Raw genomic sequence first — 20,997 nt, forward strand, 5'->3', positions numbered from 1 at the left:
GAAGGCCAAGCGAAGCTTGAGAATCAAGGCCTTCATGCAAAAAAAAACAGTAAAGAGGGTAACTGTAATCTAAAGCGCTAGGGGCTACTCAACTGGTTGTTTCAGCTTAATGATGAGCCTGGGGCACAAGGTCCCTGCAGGGATTCCCCTCAGATGTGAAAGGCCCTGGAGAGGTCAGGCCTCTGAGGCCAAGCAGGCAAGAGTCACAGGGCCCCCAGCGTGAGAAAGCCTACATCTTTCTTTAGGGAGGACCTACAGGACACTAAGGCCCAGCTCTGGGGAACTCAAGGAGCTAATTAACTGTATTACAGTCTGGAAACTCCTGTCTCCCACAGCTCCACCAAGACATTAATATGAGTGAAACACTTCTTCCACCATTCCAACTGCACATGAGCAGTTCCAAGCAACCAAACGAGCTACTGTCTTTATTGTGATCTTACTCATCCGTCAAACAATGTAGACTGAAGCACTGAGCATTTCTGTGAGTGTACTGTACCAGAACAACTGCTTTTCTCAGCCCGCAGGGTGGTGTTACAGTTGCCAGGTGTTCAAATATGTGAGTACAATATCTGGAAGGCGGCCCGACACCTCTACACTACTCCGTAAATACACACTGACGAAACACCAAACATGCCTGCTGGCAGGCTAGGAACTGTTTTCCCAGCTCATTTGCCCTAAGGTTCCTTCAGTTTCCAAGCCACATCTGTCCTTTAAAGGGACAAAGGATGTATGAAGTGGTTTATAAAAAAGGACTTTTAACATCTTTCATTTTTCACAGAAAAGTTACATCAAACATACAGGTTTATAACATTATTTATAAGCCCCACAAACTGTACATTTTCCTCTGAAGACCTTTTAACTGAACATACAGTACATTAATCTCTATGTTACTGAATGCAGGCTGCTGGCTTTGTCACACGTTTGTAGTTTTTCATTTTAACCACTAGAGGGAAACAAAGCGGTAGTACCACAGATAGAACACTGCAAAAAAAAAATCTGAGCATCATACAGTATGTTTGCTTTATGTATGTACACTTTTGTTTAATGTGCCTTGCATTTCTTGTTCCAGAGAACATATTTCATCAAACTATTAATTGATTATTAGATTCCATCTCCAGTAATTATGGTTAAGTAATTAGACTTTGCTTTCAGCTTAAACTAAAATGATCAGTTTACAAAAATTAACTCCCCCCCCCCCCCACACACACACCCCAGAGCCCTCTGGTTAATATACATATTTGTTCACTGTAATAATTTGTAACACCTTATTTCCTACATCTAAGACAAACATCAGATAAAAAAACAGAAAACAAAACCTAGAGTTTTATTAAATGGGTCAAACAGCATTTTGAGAGATTATTGATTAAAAGTACAGTATGTACAAGTGTCATGTATAATTTCCCTACCAGTATTATTTTCATTAATAAATTTGACTAGCCAGCTGAGGGACAATCAGAAATATCATTAAATTATATACAGGAAATACATTTATAGGAATATGAGTCACAGTCCCCAGTCTACTGTTCTTTAGATAATTTAAAGAAAAAAATAAACATTAAAGCAAATCAAAGCTGACTAGCTGCTGTATCTTCATCATATTCCTGACATACTGTACTTTTGTCTTGAAACAATCTGACTTTCATGGGGTAAGATTAAGGTAAAAACAATCCTGGCATAATAAAGTAAAAATATCAAAAGCTCAAGCCTCAATTCTAGCTGTCCTCACCTTTAATGAAAAATATTGGGTTCTTTTATCATATTTTATATTTGGGTTATATTTGATCTATTTTTTATATTGGGTACTTTTCTCAGAAACAGTCATGATTCATGTTACTTACTGTATTTCTTTACAGTGAGACTGGAATTATTAATGTACCATTTGACCCAGTTTACTGTTTCATGGCACTGAGATAAACTACAGACGGACACATCATCTGAGCTGTATTTTCAGGTTGCTCACACAGTTAACGTTGAAATGTCAGCCAGGGGGCAGACGAAGCTCTCACTGGTACCCTGAAAAGCTTTTGACCATCAACAGAAACGCCTGCTGTTTCCAAGTTGATGCCCACCTCCCCCATCACCAAACCCCTATCCAGTCCGAGATGAAGCCATACATTCATTTCTGCTCTGCACCAAATTGATCATTGTTTGCTTACCCATACCTAATACCTAAGTATTACTGCAAACCATAAAAAATGTCATTTCAACACATTTAAAAAGGGAATATGTTTTTGTCCTATGGCCAATACAAGGCGAGTACAGGCAAGTTTACGCAGGGGTGGTGACATGGATTCAGATCAGCGTCTGTCAGGCTCTAGGTACATTCTGCTCTCCCAGTGGAGCCTTGTATTGGATAAGACATCATAATGGATGCGTCATCACTTTTAACGTTATTGAACTTTAAACAAAGAGCACATGGCAAGATGTTTGATTTGACATGGGAATGCAGAAGCATTCTTCTTTTTTGCTGCAGGATCCTTCTGAAAGTATAACGAACTTTCAAAGCCTATAATTGACCTTTTTACTATAATAATTGATTTGTGTCACTAAGGCTGCCTGCAACCAGAGTATAAAAATCAGAGAGGTCTGATTTTTCAGCTTGGCTCTGTTAATAAGTTACTTTAGAGCTACAATTACAGTAAGCACAGTTATCTACCAACTTTCCATTCTGTCAATGATTAATCAACATGTGATACCATTCCCAGTGTTATACTCAGTTCTGTACTGCAAAATTTACCTGACACTGTTGGCATTCAAAAAAAGCTAAAACCGTTCCCTTCTCTCCCCTCTTAACACATGCATTTATGAAAAGATTAGTGATTTTTGGAAAAAATGGTGCTGGTGTGAGTGTGTGCACGTCTTTGTCAGTGTTGTGCCCTGCGAGGGACTGGAGTCCCGTCCAGGGTGTGTCCTGCCTTGAGCCCATAGCTTTCTGGGATAGACTCCAGCTCTCCTATGAACTGAATGGGATGAAGTGGTTAGAAAATGGACTACCTACCGAATACCTCCGAAAAAAGAATTGAAGGTCAAAATCAATATTACACAAGGACAGTGTAATAGTTCACAAGTAAGTGAAGGACAGTGGTGATTTTTCTTTTCCGAAGCTCACACATGGTTAATGTCAAAAGAACTTGGTGACCAGGAAAGCCCAGTTGGTAGTACACAACTGGTAGTTGCTGCCAAGGGAGTGTCTGGTTGGGGTTAGTCAATCACATGAAAAGGATTTTGGTATCCTTTGAATTATACAAACTGTTATATATAAACTGATATATAATTGTAAGGAATACAAATGGGTCACCATGCTTCTGTGACTCCATGCTGCCACTACCCCTACTACGAATAAGCAGCTTTCTGAAAATGGATAAAATGTCTTCTATTAATCTGGTCAAGCTAAATAAAACATATTCTTTTGCTGTTAATCTTTTATACTCCTGAAACTTATTAAAGGGGACTACAATCTACACCAGTTCTACTTCACCACCTTTGGTCCTTAAGAGCTATAAACTGATGGCTTTCAATAGCTTTATCTGCTCTTTCAGTTTAAAACCTACAAAGACGAACGAGAGAAATTTAAGCCCTACTTTATTTTGCTTTAGTTGGTCGAATTTAATCAATTTCCTTCTTCTCTCCTTTCCTTCCTGACATTACATTAGGATCCACATCCTAGTGTTCTTGTGTGAAAAGAATTAAGCATATTAACCTCCAAATGGAAACATCACTGAAATAGTGAGAGCTATTCAAGCATGGTACTGTACAGTAGGTCTTTCTGCCACAACAACGCAAGACAAGATTGTGTACAACAGGTCTTCCTCAAATCCAGACATACTGTGAGAATACAAATTCAGTCCATATTGCTACCTTGATTAATCAATATATAAAGGTTATTATTACTTATGAAAACTGAAATGAGCCTGAACGCACAGCAATTACTGTGTAATGAACAACATTAACACACATTAGAATATAAATAAAAGTCTCTATGGCACATAAAAAGATTCAAGACTCTGTCTTGGAAATTTCTATGCCTTCTCAAAGACTCAATTCAAGGTTACTGTATTTGGCAAGAAAGGTATACTAAGAAATGACATTCTGTAAAACATGCAGTATATAAACAATATTTGGACACTATAACTCCAAATATATAACTACACACACGATGCAATGTTATTTCATGTTAAAGACAATTCTAATGGATTTTTATTTTTATTATTTTAAAGATGCAAATCTCCACAATGCAAAAAAAATCTATTTTTGTAAATAACTGAAAGTCCAGTTTGTCAAGCACTTGAGACCATTTTTGAATTTTTTACCAAAATCAAATATTTGCAGACAACTATATTTCATACTACTGACGCTAACATTAGTAAAGCTAAGCTGCACCAGCACGGGAGTGATGATCTGTTCTGCTCTATGTTTGCATCGGATGCATTCCAACAGGGCTGTGACATTCAGCACTTTTCCCTTCAGTAAGTCTGTGAACTCCTTGTGTATTCTTCACCCCTAAAATTCAACATCCTGTGAATAGACGATACATTTTCAAAGAGAGTTCAGAGAAGGAGCGGTAAACAGATCAAATGCCTAAAAAGACATATGCAGACTCTGAGGAACACATAGACACGTAGCAAAAGAGATTGTTACAGTCTAAACCTTTATGCTAAAAGGGAATGATGGTCAAGACTATATTTACAATGTTGTGAGTCATAAATCCACATTGCATCCTATTATGGTGCTTCTTTGACAAAAAATACCTTAGTGTTTCTGTTTTTAACCAAATGCATAACAAATGCATTTTTTGAGAAATTAAAATGCCTCAACTCTTACTCAACGATCAAAAACTCTCTTTGACGAAGAAAACCTCTCTGCAGACTGCCATCAATATCAGCTTCCAGAGCATTGCATTGTGTCATATGGGGAGCTCAGTTCCACCCTGAGCCTCAGGCAGATAACAAATTCATTGTCAAATATCCATTTATAACAAGTGTCAATGGTTGTTTCTGTTTAAACCAATTTTATCAGACAGATTTAGATAACCTACCAGTAAGATTAAGTTACCATGTCAGTTTAGTGACATTCATGTTGTATCCATACAGTTGTGATACAAAGGTACTATACTCATGATTTCTGATGTCTTCCTTTGGTCAAAATAAAGTTCTATTGAACTAATCACACCTAACAGGAAGTTGATCATATCATCATAGTCCAGCTGTTATGAAGTATTTGTTCAATCACTGTTGCCTGCTTTTCTTTGTAGATGTAAAATTAGACTCTCACATAATAATAAAATGTATATCCGAAAGAAGATTGTGAGCCTTAATCTTGAGTAGCAGTGTGAACTACTCCAGAAAGTGCTGATGTTTTCCAGATATTTTTACATTTCCTCTACTCAGGAAAAATACAGTATGTGCAGTCGTAAAACCTTTCACAGTCTCTAGCGGTTTTGATGGCACTGAAGCAATAAATTTGATGTAAATCTCATATTTAACAACAAAATGAAGTGAGTCCATGTTTTAGTTAAAATTGACAAAAACCGGTAAGAAGGCACCCCAACCTGCTCTACTTTGAAACCCTTCAATGGACAATACTAGTGCCAAAGTGGAAAAAAGTCTGCTTTCCTTCAGTTTAAACTTTACTCTAAATCTATTCTCAAGCTGAAGAATACTGAGTGAAAGAGTTCATTGAGCTCTTGCCTTTCGGCCACCTGAATTCTTGAGTAAATTTTCCATTTCTATCATTTCTATCATCATCACTTAAGCACACATCAGAGTCACAGCAGTGAACTCTGTATATTGTATAATGCACATAGATAACCCCACATGAATATGCTGGTGCAACATTTGTTTAGGCATGAATGCTACTGAGCGGGCAAGGTGTTCTAAAGGAAAACGTACGCATATCTCAACAGGATATTCCTTGCACTGTTAAGAAGACTGGAGACTACAAGATTGCAATCAGAGCAACGGTGTCCCAGATCAGTGGGTAGGGAATTGTACAGAAGCTATACCTGGTTCTGGGCTATGCCTTTGCCAAGGGCAATGTGACATGATGCAATATTATTAAGGCCTGCCAAACAATTACAGAAAAAAAAATATCCCGTGATATAGTGCTGAGGTTTAAATTACAACTTCATATCACGATTGCAAAGAACAATACAAAAAAGAACGTGCGAATACCAGTAACTATTACAAATGAGAGAAGGGCATTCAGCCCACCTAGCAAACAGCAGCTACAGAAACTAAAATAAGGGAAGAATGTAAAAAGTTGAATCTACCATTGCTAATTAGCATGGCACAAAAGAGTAAGCTATTTTGTTTTGCGCATCTGCCATGAAGTTATGGCACAATGCCCTGACATCTGCCCTCTTTTCATCTTTTAATTGCCAACATATTTCTGCACTTTCTGTGATTAAAGAGACTTTATATAAACCAGTTACGTAACATGAATGTCTTTTAGGTTTTGATTTCTTAATATAAAAAATTCTCAGCGTCATTTCCTATATTAAGGCATAGACTAACAATTCTGACTTTGAACTTTATTCCACATACGATAGTTTTCAACTTTTATACTGTTAAAATGTGAGACTTTTAACCCAATGATCAGATAGCCAGATGTCTTGTAATGTTGGTGTATTTTAATCAGGAAAGGAAAAAAAAGACATATTTTAATCAGGAAAGGAAAAAAATATATAAAGACAGAATTAAGATAACTGAGAAAAATGATAGAAAATAATATTACGAGACGAACAATTTTAGATCAGCAAACCTAATACTGCAATTAGAAATTTGCGAAGGAAATTGAGCAAAAATAAAAGTTATACATATATGTGTTATACAGTACATAACAAGCAAACAAGTACAGTAAAAATGGTACAGGTAAAAACATACAGGAATATGCATTTAAAAATGAGAACAGGAAGCACTTCTTTACACAAAGGGTTTTTGAGAGAATGCTGTCCAGCCATGTTGCTAAATCCACTACAATGGCGTCTTTCAAGAAACAGCTAGATACAGTAGATCTTTGGTCACTTACCTACTGAAAAACCTAATGAACTACTTGTGCTGAATGGTCCCCTTATTTTTGTAGTATTCACTCCATAAATCAACCTCTGTGGCAGAAATTAAAGTGAATTTAACTGAATGGATAAAACTGGATGCTTAATGTGAAAAGCCAAATAAAAAGAAGAAAGGCAATTTGATTATTGCAAAAAATGAATGACCCTAAAACTCGCAGAAATAATTTTAAATCTGCTGTGTGAACGTTTCAAAATATGTCTTTCCTTTCTTTGATCAAATCTTATTAGAAACAACAAGGCAATCTGAAGGCACTTCCAGGTGTCCTCAGATGACAGAAGAGTACTCTGCATAAGAAGCTTATAGAAGAGGAAGGTTTGTGGAAACACTCCAGAAGAACAGCCCACAAGAATGTTCAGCTGCACACTTTGCACTCCTACATACTGTAGCTCTGGATATCACCACAGCTGCCATGTAATGCTATAGATCGGAGCTGTGAAGAGCAAGAGTTCTCACCTCCAGATTGCACAACACAGCCGTGAGTTAATGATCATTGCAGAGAAAAACAACGCACTTGTAAGCCCAAGGTCATTGAAAAGTGACTCCTGTGGCCTTATAAGGGTCACTTATAGCTACCTCCTGTCTTAAACTCATCTGATTAATCACCTTCAACGCAAGCAAGTTACTCAGAACAAATGCCCTCAGTCAGACACAGAGCTTTTAGTCATGGTTAGAGCATCTTTCACTCATCAATCTTGATAGTAACCAATGATGAAAAAAAAACCAATAGCCTTAAAAGCAAAAATAAGAAAATCTGTTTTTTGCTCTTTTTTGGGACACTAGTTTACTAGTACAGTATGCTATTACACAGGACAACAAGAAAGACCGACGTGACAATAATAGATTTTTTGTAACCCATAAGGAAATACAGTACATGCAACATGTAAGAAAAATTAGTTCACAGCAATCTAAACCCCTTGATCAGGTGACCGATATAAGAAGATAAGATTTATTGTCCCCTGAGGGAAATTTATTATGGACACACAGCACTCCTGTACATTTAAATATAATACAAACAAAAAAAAAAAGAAGAAAATAAAAACATTGCACATCACTCTATTATAAGAAAAACATTGCACATCACTCTATAAACCCACTCTTGGTTAACACTCTCTTGGAAAAAAAATATTTAAAGAAATCTGTGAAGGGAATGAGAGAATCATACAGGAAATTTCTTTTAAATGAAGTCATGAATAGTACATTGATATCTGTACAGAGGTGGCAGTGTGCGAGTGGGTGAGCCTGTGTATGTGTGGAGAATTTTCCTGCTTTTCTGTGAGACCAAAGTTTCATTGTCGGAATTCTTTCCCTGGTGAAGTCAGCTCTGTTAGCTGCAGAAACAGATGGGTAAGTATCTCCTAGAACCTGGGAATCTGGCTTCCAGATGCATCATCATAAGCAATAAAACAGACAAAGACAAAAGCACATCAATAGCTGCTTCACTAACTCTTACCACTTTTTCATGTCCACCAGAATAACTTTAAAGTCAAAATCTCAGGCTTTCCAAACAAGTACAGAAAAAAATAGACCATGATATAGTGCTGAGGTTAAAATTACAGCATGACGAAAGAAGTAGTTGTCACAACGTGATCTGGCATGAACCCCCTAAAAATATGCCCAAGTTCTTCCAAGTATTATCATCGAAATTCCTCCCAGAAAATTTGTCATGGATACATTTCATGTTTTGAGATGTTTACATATGCAGCTTTTCTATTGTTTAAGGTTAAGAGTGGGAGGGATGGGCACTAGGCTGAAGGCAGAGATGGATTTCATAATTATTTATATTCATAAATCATTTATATTTATCACAGAAGGACAAACTCCTCTATTAAATAATATTAGCATAGAAGAGGCAGGAGTCTTTCGGGTACTAGAAGCACTCAAGATGAATAAATCTCCTGGGCACGATAATATCTTAACAACTGAACTCAAGGAAGCAACAGATGTTACTCATAATCCATTGACGTAACTCTTCCAACAGTTGGTAAAGGCAGGGTTATGACAAATGGACTGGAGAAATGCTAATGTAGTGCCCATCCATAATAAGGGTGAGAAAACTGAATCATGCACCTAATAAACCAATAAATCAGACTTCTAATACAACTGTAAGGTAGCTACAACAGATAAGGGGTGATTGCTTAAATTAGGATACAACAATTAATGGAATACAATAGGGATCTGTATCAGGGTCACTGCTCTTAATTTCTATCAATGATCTAGATTCTGGTATTTGGTAAACTAGTCAGATTATACTAAATTAAGAGGAATATCAAACACTGCAGACACAGAAAATGAATTTCAAAATGATTCATGTAAAATGCAAGACTGGGCAAGACTGGAAGATAATGTTTAATTTACACAAGTGCAGTGTTTTGCATCCACGTGGCAAAAACATAAAACTATAAATACAAAACGGAAAACATTGAGATACAGTAGAAGAGGCTGCTTACGAAAAAGAGTTTGATGTTCATTTCGACACATCATTTACATCTTCTATACAATGTGCAAGATGTTAGGATATATACTGTACAGTAGTTAAAAGCACAGAATTTAAATCAAGGCAAGTTAAACGTATTTAGAATAGTGTGTACAATCTTGGTCACCACGTTAAAGAGGAGATGTTGTTACTCTGGAATCGGTCCAGAGAAGAGCAAACAGATACATTCTGGTGCTAAAGTGTATATCCAGCACTGACAAGCTGAAGGAGCTGAACTTTTTTTATCTTAAACAAAGACTACATGGGGACCTGAGGCAATTATTCAAAATACTCTATGATAAAGTCACCCCAGTTGATTTCTTCAGAATGATCAGAGAAACACAAAATCAAAGGACACAAAAATCTATGTGGAAGTGCCTTTTAACTGAGAATGGGCCATGTTGTAGAAGCTGACACCCTGGCTTCTTTCAAGAAATTAGAATTTATTAAATTAGGCCTTCTTTTGTTTGCAACCTGAAATGATAGTGAATTACAATCAAAATTTTATTAAACAGGTTTTAAGACTAAACTTTTAAGAAAAGACCAAGCAAACCTTTAAATTAAATATTAGTTCAATATCAGTTTAAACAGAAACATACAACTGGAACTATATAAAGCAATTCAAACAAAGTAGGTAGAGTTTTGGAAAGAAACTATAATACTTCAATTGATTGATTAAACCTTCCCACTCTGTGGAATACCTGTTTTATGCTAATATCATTAGGACTTAATCACTGTCTTAAACTGAGACTGCCCTGTTCATTTTGAGCAGATTAGCAGATTTAACGTCATACTGAACATCATTAAGTATAACAGTATAACTGCATAGCATTCTTGAACAGAATCAAAACAATCCTTCGTAGCAACACCTGTAACTTCAGGCAGGAGACTTCTGATGTGTCAAACATCTAGTCCACAACAAGATTGTAACCATTTAAAAGCAAAAACTTAAACCTTCCATTAAACGATAAATGTATATTTCTATGGGACAAATGTAAAATGCCTTCTATAAAGGTTTGATTTGTGCATGCCAATATTGCATCTTTTCTCTTAAACCATTAAAAAATGCTTATTTTGTAGCTGAATATACAGAGGGCTGGTGAAGATCTGGTACTAGCATGACCAGATGATCTGTTACACAAATACATGTCCCAAAGGACCAGTGAGATTTCCTGTTCCCAAACCTTCACACAAATAATAAGAGAGGACGGAGCAAATATGGTTTATATTAACCAAGATAGAATACCATGCATTTTGAAGTTTTTTCTATTCCTCTACACAACACTTGCTGGGCTTGTGATACCAGACTATTACAGATCAAGTGATCACATCTTAACATCCTTTTACGTCTGACTAAACACACTCCTTTTGTGAAACAGTGATGCAGAACATAACCCCCTGAAAAAAAAAACTAGACAAAGCAAGGGAAACACTGTATGGGCTTTATAAATTCACTTTTACAACTTCTGACACCGTTTGAGAGTTATTGTCTTGCTAAGTCTGACTGATTTGAAACAAGAAAATAGCAGAGACCATTTCCTATTCCTAGCTCTATACCTCACTTATACCCCCATGAAAAACCCTCCATCTTAAAGATACTGGAAAGCAAAGGAATGAGATACCTCTCTTTTCTAAACACATTGCCTTCCATCTGGAGTCAACTGAAAGCAATGCCACACTTCTCCTGCACTCACAGGGAGTTGCAATGAAACAGAACATGACTAACCAATTCACTTTCGCTTTGGTAAGTCAACATACCACAGAAGCTGGAATGCAGGGATAGCTCTTCTCAGTTTTGGTGAGGGCTTACTTCACTAATGCATAATACAAATGTAACCGATGAGGAACGTCTTTGTATTCATTTTTTTTCATGACAGACGTCTTACAAAACAGCTCCAAAGATGAGGAGAAGAGAAAATTTGAGGATTCATAATAAAACCAAATTGTTGCCATTGCTATGCTATTTGTACAGTATTTATATTAATAATTATATTAAGATTCACTTAATAAACTCTCTTCCTACCACAATAATACCAGTATAAGGCAACACACTGTTAACATGCATTCCATTACACTGAGCTCCTTCTATTGATAGCAGTTACGAGACTAAGAGCATAGAGCCCAAAATACATTTTTAAAAGCAGCATCAGACTTTAAGTACTGAACAGGTCTACACAACAGCTGTTGTCTATACAAAAGCACAACAGATTGTAGCTATTCACACAGAATATAGAGGGCAAGAATTAAAAATACAGTGACAAGCAGAGAAAACTGTATAAAGCTTTACCTAGATACACAGTACAATTCTCACGTCTTTTCTTTGTTTTTCATAGAAAATACTAGTAAGAAAACACAAAAAATTCTGTTTTATATACAACGTTGTGAAAGAAAGATTACTTATAGAGTACCTTCACACTGGTCCGATTTCAAACACCATATATCTGCTGTGGTGTGGACAGTGAGAAGAAGTTTAAGCACCAACAGAAACACTGCATGCCTTAAAAAGGAATAATAGTACTTAAGTTAAAAAGTAAAATTACTGGAAATCATGATATCCTTGAGCATTTCCAGTAAACACTATACAGGTTTATAAAGAATTTCTGCATAGGCTTTGTAGTTAAATGATAACCACACGAAATATAAAACATTTGGTTACTTACTTTGATCTGTGAGCTTTCATATTTCTGCACTGCTCAACATCATTAATCTAATGATAAAGTAATGCTACTGGGAAAGTGCAAAAACAATCTGCAGTTCAAAAATGGAAACATGTTAAGAATTATTGATTTCCATAGAATACACTGAGATACCATTTATTTACTTAAAATAATGCTTTCTTCACAGTATCATTTTTGCTTTGTAACTGTAGGAATAAAGAACAGTGCATGGTATAATTAAGAAGCACTTCCTCATTCTCATGTGCCAAACTGTGGATGCAGATTGAAACTCTGTATACTGTATGTTAAAGAAGTTGGAAAACAAGAAGGTCAATGCTGTATAACTCTGTATAGTGAAAAACTACACTATACGTATAATACTGCATCAGTATTCACTGCCAGCAGCCTCCAAAGTCAAAGAATTATAGACAATCCCTTGTCTTGTCTCTTTGCTTTTAAACCAGCATTATACTGTTTTCGTACAGTCTTTTTTGCTGACAAATGAACCAGGGAAGCTGTAAAGCATGCAAAAAATGATTACAAGATCCTACATGCCTCCTCCTTTCCATAGCTGCAGATAAATGAGCTGCCTCATTCATTACTTCTAACGAGCAGCATGCAGTGTGCTTCAATCTGCACGTCCAGTGTCAAAGAAATATTGAAACCTCTGAACACGTGAATGAAAATATCTACAAGAAGCATGAATCGGAAACATGCATTACAAGGATGTAAGCACAAGTATCTTTGTATACATAAAATATAATTCATATATGACTTCTACTTAGAATATGTGTAAGTATACAGTATTGTTCCATCCATCCATTTTCTAACTGCTTCTTCGAATTCAGGTCGCAGGGAAGCCAGAGCCTATCCCAGTATCTGGTACATGGCAGGATACACCCTGGATGGGACGCCAGTCCACAGCAGGACAAACACAGACACAGAAACACCAGGGCCAATTTTCCCAGAAAACAATCAACCCACCAGTATGTTTTTGGACCCCAAACAAACACAGGGAGGACATACCATTTGTGAAAATTTGATTAATTTTTTACAGTCTTTTGATAAAAAGTCTGAATTAATGAATACGATGTTTGAGATAAAGCTAAAAATGTTTTTTGCCTTTTACCCATTAAATGATGATTTTACAAAGTAGAATTAAGCAGGAAACTGAAAAAAAGTACAAGCTAAAGATTTTTTGTGGGATTTTAGTTCATAATTATTATTTTAAATTTTGATATTTTGCACAAGAGAAGTGTATGTAGTCAAAACACTGTACTGACTGCCACTATTCTTTAAGTAATAATACACCACTAATAATAACGTTTTACAGAAAGGTGTGAAAAAAACAAGTCCAAGTAAGTCTGCTCTTAACACACCAAATCAAGATACCAAATTCTTACACCATAAGGCACGAGAATTTGTAGCATGGTCACTCTTTGAACCACTGCAGTATTACCCCACAGGCAGCTAAAGATAGTGCTTTTCCCTTATTCATTTCCATGATCTGCCCATGGCCTGAAGAAACATGTGCTGTCTGAAACTCAGCAGGTGCCACTCTGAGTGAGAGACCAGCCCAGGCGCGTCCAGGCGTTTCTTCAGGGTATGGAATGTCATTAGTAATACGGAAAGTCGCCCAAAGCCAATGTTACATGAGTAGTGTTACACTCCTGCACCATTACTCAGGTTATCATACACACAGCTACAGTATGTACAGATATTTAGTATTTACAGAACTAAAGATAGAACATTTGCAGTCTGAATCACTTTTCCACTGAAATAATCTTATAATGATTACAGTACTTGTAAAAGTCTGTTAAAGCACTTCACAAATGATTTCAGCAGCCTATTTAAATTAATTCAGCCAATTTACTTGACCTGGCAGAGAATATGCGAAGAAGATCCAAATTTTTGTTTCTTAGAAGAATGTTTGAGAAAACAATGCTTTTTAAGGCATGAGCTGCAGCATCAAAAAACTTGACACTGCAGCAGAAAGGCAAATCTTTACTGTTATTTTACCCCTCTTGCTGATTTTTAAAGAAAATTTCCAAGTACCCTAGTAACAAAGGACATATAAATATTACATTTGTTCTGTCTTAAGTTTGTATTAATAAAGCATTGTGCCTATTTTCTTACCAAAGATGCTCACACAAATGCTGGAAGGATTTATATGAACACTGCCTAGACACTCACTTTCTTTGTGAGCACTGGGAACACCTAACTAATAATAGATTGTGAAAATGTAACATAACCACCAGCTTGCCTAAATTCTGTTTTAGGACAGATTGAACAGTACATGCTGTAAATATGAATTTATAGTATTTTAAACAAAGATTTTTAAGTCCCAGCAAAAGAACAACTGTAACAGCAAAATGTAGAAAATCTCAAGTCTAGGAAAAACCTTGTCGGTAAATCTAAGGTGAATTTTTTTTTTACCATTGTACCAGTGCTATTGTAGTACTTCAAGAAAAATAATGAAGCGGGAATAAAATTATTGTAAATGAATGGCTGTTTATTTCCTTCTCCTGGTACTCAAATTCCAAAGTTTTTTTTCCAAACACTGTGCTCCAGCATTTTTACTTAATCTGCACATTTGCTTCTTTTAACGTTTCAGCATCACATACCAACTCTGGGTGAAACATGTAGCTTGGTGATTTCACAAAAGTACTCAGAACAAGGTGAAATGCAGTTTATTAGACTGAGTTTTAACAAAACCTAATGACTGAAAGAAAAATGTTTTATATACTAATTCCTAAATGCTGCTCACCAACTACTTTTGGATCTAACTTTTTAAGGACACAGTGCATTATAAGAAACTGCTGCCTCCGATCTCCTTATGCCTACACAGCTGCACAGTAGAAACAAGTTAAAAATATTTCACAACACTTACATCAGTCAAACCATATTAACATGCCTATATAATTTTAAAATGAGAAGGTACAGTACTTGTAATGTTTAAATGTCTAATGTTTAAAAACAAGTCGTATAACAACTCAACTATCAAAACGGTTACAACAGATTGGGAGACAGAAGTAAAAAGATAAGTAAGTAAACAGTAGTTTCCCTTGATGTGATGAAAGACTCGTACCTTGAGCAATCTTCTTCAGAAGTTGCTGTCTTGCTATTATCCTGCTGAGTCTATAGCCTGAGCGTTTTCTGCGGTGGTCAAACCTGAGGTACATGTCCTGGCTTTCAGGGGGCATGCTGCTCAAACACATCTTGCCCGGTGACTCAGGGGGCTCCCTAAACATCTCTGTAGCTCCCCTTCTCCTTCTTGTGTTCTTGGAGTGGCTGGTCCACAGTAATAAACGGTTGAGACAGAAGCAAAACAACAAGAGTGAAATAAGGTGGAGAGTCTGGTCTTAGGAGGAGTGCCAACAGTTCACTCTTCGGTGCTCTGTCACGTGACCAGGGCAGACCAATGACACAAAGGCAAAGAATGCACTGCCCACCTGCCTGAGCCAAAGCCAAAGTCTCTCGAACTGTTGTCAATTCTCCCCGGGCTGGAGGGAAATATAAATACCAAAGGCATGCCTCCGAACTGACTAAGCAATGAGGCAGAGAGATGGGAGGGTTAGAAAAAACATCACTCCTAAGACCCACCCAGCGCAGAAACAGCCTGAGCGCTGTAATGCTACAGTCAGGTGCCAAGTTTTCTGGGCTCGTCACTAAGGAATTCACACTGCTGCTCATTACAGTGCGAAGTGCTGAGGCGGAATGCTAATCATTTTCATCGTAATTTCAGAGGCTCAGTCAAACAAATAATTAAGGCTATTTAATAGATACTGTAGATTGTCCTCCTTCTAAGTTAAAAAATCCAATCTAAAGACTAATAGTGGTTTACACAAAAGAGGCAGCCCTGAGTTTCCGAATAACTAACACAGATAACATTTACCAGCTTTACCATTCCTATGCTTTCAGATCAGTTCCTACAATTATCTTCTTCACACCAGGGTCCACTGACCTAAGACTCACAGAAAGAAAGCACAGTGCTTATATCAGAAGGGTGAGCAGATTGGGTTAATAATTTCTGTTGTGGCAACACTGCTATTCATTGGCCATGCCAATAAAGCTCAATCTCAATTTTAATTTGATAAACTGGACAAAAGAATCCGGATTTCCTCCAGGGAAGCACAGTGATTTGGTGGTTGGCACTGATCCCTCATAGGCACCAGTTTCCTGGGATTTTTCAATTTCAGATTTAAGCTCCTATTAGTGTGGAGTTTGTACAGTCATTCTCCCATTTACACAAGTTTTATCTCTGTCCTCTGTCCCCGCAATACCCTTCAAAAACCCTACTATTTAGTCCATGAAGGCATTCAATTTGGGCCCAATGACAATCTACAAACGCTACCTTTTAAAATCCCTAAAATGCTGACCTTTTAAAAACTAACATCTTTTTAAACTTAACTTAAAAATCCCCAATGAGTTTAAAGAAAAACAAAATGGCATAATGTAAATTCAGATTGAAGTCTGCAGGTGATGATTTATTCGGTACAGTAAATGCAGATTTTTATACTGTTAACATCTTTTTATTCTCATAACAATGTATGAAATTGTGCTCTTTCATGTACGTTGGACTGTTCAGTGTAATAGTGCTCAGTGTAAAGTACAGAATAAAGAATAAAACATGTATCCAAAACACCTTTTCCAAAATACTATGTATCACATTGTTGAATTTTAAAGTGTAGGAACCTTGCAATGCCTCTGAACAGAACAGGCAGGCATGTGACCTAAATAAACAGCAATCTTCCACTGATCCCCAGCTGCTGTGCTCCTCTAGGTGAAACAAACAAAGGCCACAATTCAATGGCAGGCTTCGGTCTAATGCTGGTCATTTTAAATAAACACCCCCCTTGTTTCCCCAGGCTGGCAGTCGTGTTTTTGTAAAGCTGTTTGCATTTGAAAATTGTTAGCTCAGGTATGGGGTGGTACTGTTTCAGCTTGCAATCAAAACTCTAGCCTGTCTAGCAAAGGCCCTTTCACACACAGAAAAGCTCTGAAGAAAAACAGTTTCTAGTTATTCTAGAGGCATGGGCTTATATACTGATGGGCCGGATCCCTGCTACAGTACAAGTGTAGCTTGAACACCTAATGTAAATAAAAACGCCCGTTCCCACTTGGTCATGCTTAATTAGTCCGCACTGCATCTGAGGTGCAACAATACTCGCATTACATTGAGACTAATATGGCATATACTCCACCTCATCTAAAATTATAATTCACACATTTCTTATTGATCAAAAAAGTGGAAATATATATATGCTTGCAGTGAGGAGATTACTTGGTGAAAATAAGGTAGGCAACAATTTACAGGTATGAAGCAGTTAAGCAACGTGAACACACCTAAAAATACCCTCAAAGAATGTTTTTTTAACTCAATATGCAGTCCAATGTCAATTTTGTAAAGTCCTAGATTCATTACAATTACATACATACTGTTGCCATGAATCACCCTTCTACAGTAGATTAGAGACAAATGTGTACATAAAAATCTTCGCAGGGATGAAACAAGTCTTCAGTGAACATGAACGTTTACCTGAACTGGAGACTGGACCAGGTCAAGTTGGTCCATTGGTCAAATAGTAATTTATAGACAAAATAGCTATAAAATAAATAGCAAAAATGTTTACATTCAGCAAAATTGTGCCACTGGCTACAATACAACTCTATACACTAGTTAAAATGACTTACCTGTAAGTAGGTGACTCCACCACCTCTTTTTTGTGACAATAAGCATTGTTTAACTAGTTATCAAGATCTGTCGTGAGCACTGCAGTAAGTATGAGAAAACCCCTTTAACGTAGGTTGTATCACGTTTTATTACAAGGTGGTGTATTGCGGATCAGGCAGGAACGATGATGATTCTGAGTCAGGTCTGGTTTGTTATTTTAGACCTCTACTCCCTTAAAGTTTCATAATGTAAAAAAAAAAGAGAAATACACGTTACCACTCTCTCCAAGTATAAGGCTTTAAAGAATCTAACATTTTCATTGTGAGGCTGCATGTATGATTATTCTTTCACTTCTGGTTTCCTTATTAAACACCATGGGACTTTTAGGACTGACACTAGCTTATTAGCAGTTTTCAGGACAACCAGAGCCACTGGCCATGCCCACTCACATTCCACAAGCCTGCAAAGGGAGCTTTATGGGTCTACCAGACTACGAGAGAACTGTAGAGAATTGTAGAGCTGAGTTCTTCCTCCCTTTGGAACTACACCTGAAAGATAAGTCTGTTCTTAATTTGTCTTAATTCTAAATGGAGTCCATGAAACACTGTTTCTTACTCCCATTAATTAAGAAGCTTGTATCTAAAACATACAGTAAATAAAAGAGCATGCTTGTTATTTACCCAGTAGAGAAGGGAATATGTTCATAATTCCCCCAAACACCCTTTTTGTTACTTATGTTTAGATGAGCTATGGAAGAGAAAATAAGACAAAGTCACTGCTGTACAAACAGGACGTGATTGTACTGTTCTTGGAGTACTGTAGCTATTGTGCAGTGAAACTCTTCTAAGTCAGGCCTGTCCTAACAAGCACAGTATCTTTATATAGAGACCAGGGTAATATGTCCAACAATAAAAACCATGCCTCAGATTTTTGTAAGCTGATAGACAAAACTATGTTGGGTAAACAAGTATGAAAATAGCTTGAGAATGCCAATCACTGACACTGACACTGTGATATAAATCACTGACACATTTCAGCAAGATTTACCAAAGCGATGCTAAATATTATTATATTGCAGTATATAGCCAGGGATTCAGCATGAATAATATAGTTCCTGTTTTGTTGAAAATAACATGTTTTTGTAGATCTGACTCCTGATATAGAGTGGTGATCTGCCACACCATTACACAAACAAGTGGTTATACATAACTTGTCTGCTTTTTATTACTCAGGAGGTGCTTGGCACACATGATCGAAGTACCTTAGGACTTTCAGGCTTCCTCTAATTCCCCTTCTAATTGTGATTGTAATTGTATATTTTAGGTAATTTATCGTCACATAGGTTAAAAGCTGGGAAATGACAGGGGGTTTAACAGGAGTAGTTTAACAGGATATTTATCTACACATACAATTAGGGTTGGTACAGTGGCATGACCGTCAGCAAACCTGCCTCACTGCTCTCAGGTCCTGGGTCCAGTTCTGGCCTGTGATGACGTTTGTGTGGAGTTTGTGCGTTCATCCTGTGTCCGCATGACTTTTCTTTCGGTGCTCTGGTCCCATTGTTCAAAGACATGCTGTTGAGATTGATTAGCATCTCTTAAACATCACTCCCTCGCGCGTGTGTGCGTGTCCTGTCATGGACTGGCATTCCATCCAGACTTGCTTGCCCTGCTCTTGCCTTGTATTTGTCAGGTTAGTCTCTTTCTAACTATTTTCAGGATAAAGCTGTTACAGAAAAAAAAATATTTTATATGAGGCAGCAGAGGTAGCAATGTGAGCGAAAGATATGCTGGCACCCACTAGAAACAGCTTCAGGATTCAGCATAGCAAATGACTCACGGAGTGTCACTGGACAATTTGTGATGACTGAAGCTACACTGTCTTCCTGCCATGGGGAAGGTCAGAAGTGGCTGTCAGATGTATTGCTTTTATAGCCTCATGTTTTTTTGTTAAAAGCATTACAAATAACTCAACTCACAGCCACTTAATCACGATTTGTAATGTCATCCTTCAGTGCAATGCCCCACTGCAGCTCCTCACCACTACTCCCTCTGCGCACATTGAAATGCTGGCTCTTGTTGAGGGCAAGAGTGTGGAGGCTATCTGAGCTTTCTGCCTTCGGTAAAAAAGACCCGCAATTTTCATAGCTCCCACAATGTTTAAAACAGTCAACCATTTTGGGTGAAGCAAATATGTTCCTTGTTCTTTGTTTACATCTGTGGAGCACCTACAGTACATTTAAAAAATAACATGTAGCTCATTGAATTGCTGGCGAGAAAATGCTCTTTCTCAGGAATCTTTCAAGGAAGGAGATTATCAGATCTATAAACTATTAATATCCACAGTAGTTAGGCAAATGTGTTGAATGACCTCTATTTGTTTGTAGTTCTTCTAATGTCCATTGAATGACCTCTATTTGTTTGTAGTTCTTCTAATGTTCATTGACAACTGAATAGAGAGATACAGTATTATACATAATGTTCAACGATGTAAGTTGTACATTATACATAATCTTTGTTTCTGTATTTATGACCATCATTTTGGAATGAAAATGAAGGCCAGTATATTCATGCATTTCCATTTTGTTATTGTGACCCTGTACTGTTAATGGGTATATTAGCTGTGTCTGAATTTGTAAGCGTATTACCTGTTGTGGATGTGTTTTGTCCTTGTTCTTTGTTGTTCAGCTATTTATGCCAGGTTATAGACCCTGAGACCTTAAATGGAATCTTACCTGCCAATCAGGAGGAGCTGGGGTGGAGCTTGGGGTATTTATCTTGGCACTCATGGTGTAATAAATGAGTCTTGTTCTTTATGCTGGTCTGTATCCTGTGTACTTTGAAACAGCTTAGTTTTATCTTAAGCCAATACCTTTTTACTTTTATAAATATTTATCTTACGATTTTTTTAATTGTAAAACTTTATGTTTATTTTTGGAAGAAAAACGGGCCCAAATTTAGTTCTAAAGCAAAAACTGCAGTGAAATATCTCCCTTTTAATGTGTAAAGAACCCGTACTGGAAATGTCTACTAAAAACGCACTGTTTCTTCTAAGCAAAAAAGGCAATTCAGAATAATTTAGAATAGCACTACAATTATAGCTGATAGCTTTTTAAACAAAAGT

The 20,997-nt window shown here is 37.0% G+C and overlaps 1 protein-coding gene across 2 annotated transcripts in view; it reads right to left on the reverse strand.

Moving 5' to 3' along the window:
- LOC148830638 (stAR-related lipid transfer protein 13-like) overlaps positions 1–20,997 on the reverse strand; it is a 125,542-nt gene that overhangs the window by 33,986 nt on the left and 70,559 nt on the right. The window contains exon 1 of one of the 2 annotated variants that reach the window (XM_088921368.1): positions 15,289–15,645. The exons of the other annotated variant lie outside the window; for it this stretch is intronic. Coding sequence (XP_088777494.1) covers positions 15,289–15,451 — 163 coding nt within the window. The 5' untranslated portion in view covers positions 15,452–15,645. Of the gene's footprint in view, positions 1–15,288; positions 15,646–20,997 lie in introns of those variants that run through there. 2 annotated transcript variants of the gene reach the window in all.

This window comes from Atractosteus spatula, chromosome 7, assembly GCF_055471065.1.
Source record: "Atractosteus spatula isolate fAtrSpa1 chromosome 7, fAtrSpa1.hap1, whole genome shotgun sequence".
Lineage (NCBI taxonomy): Eukaryota > Metazoa > Chordata > Actinopteri > Semionotiformes > Lepisosteidae > Atractosteus > Atractosteus spatula.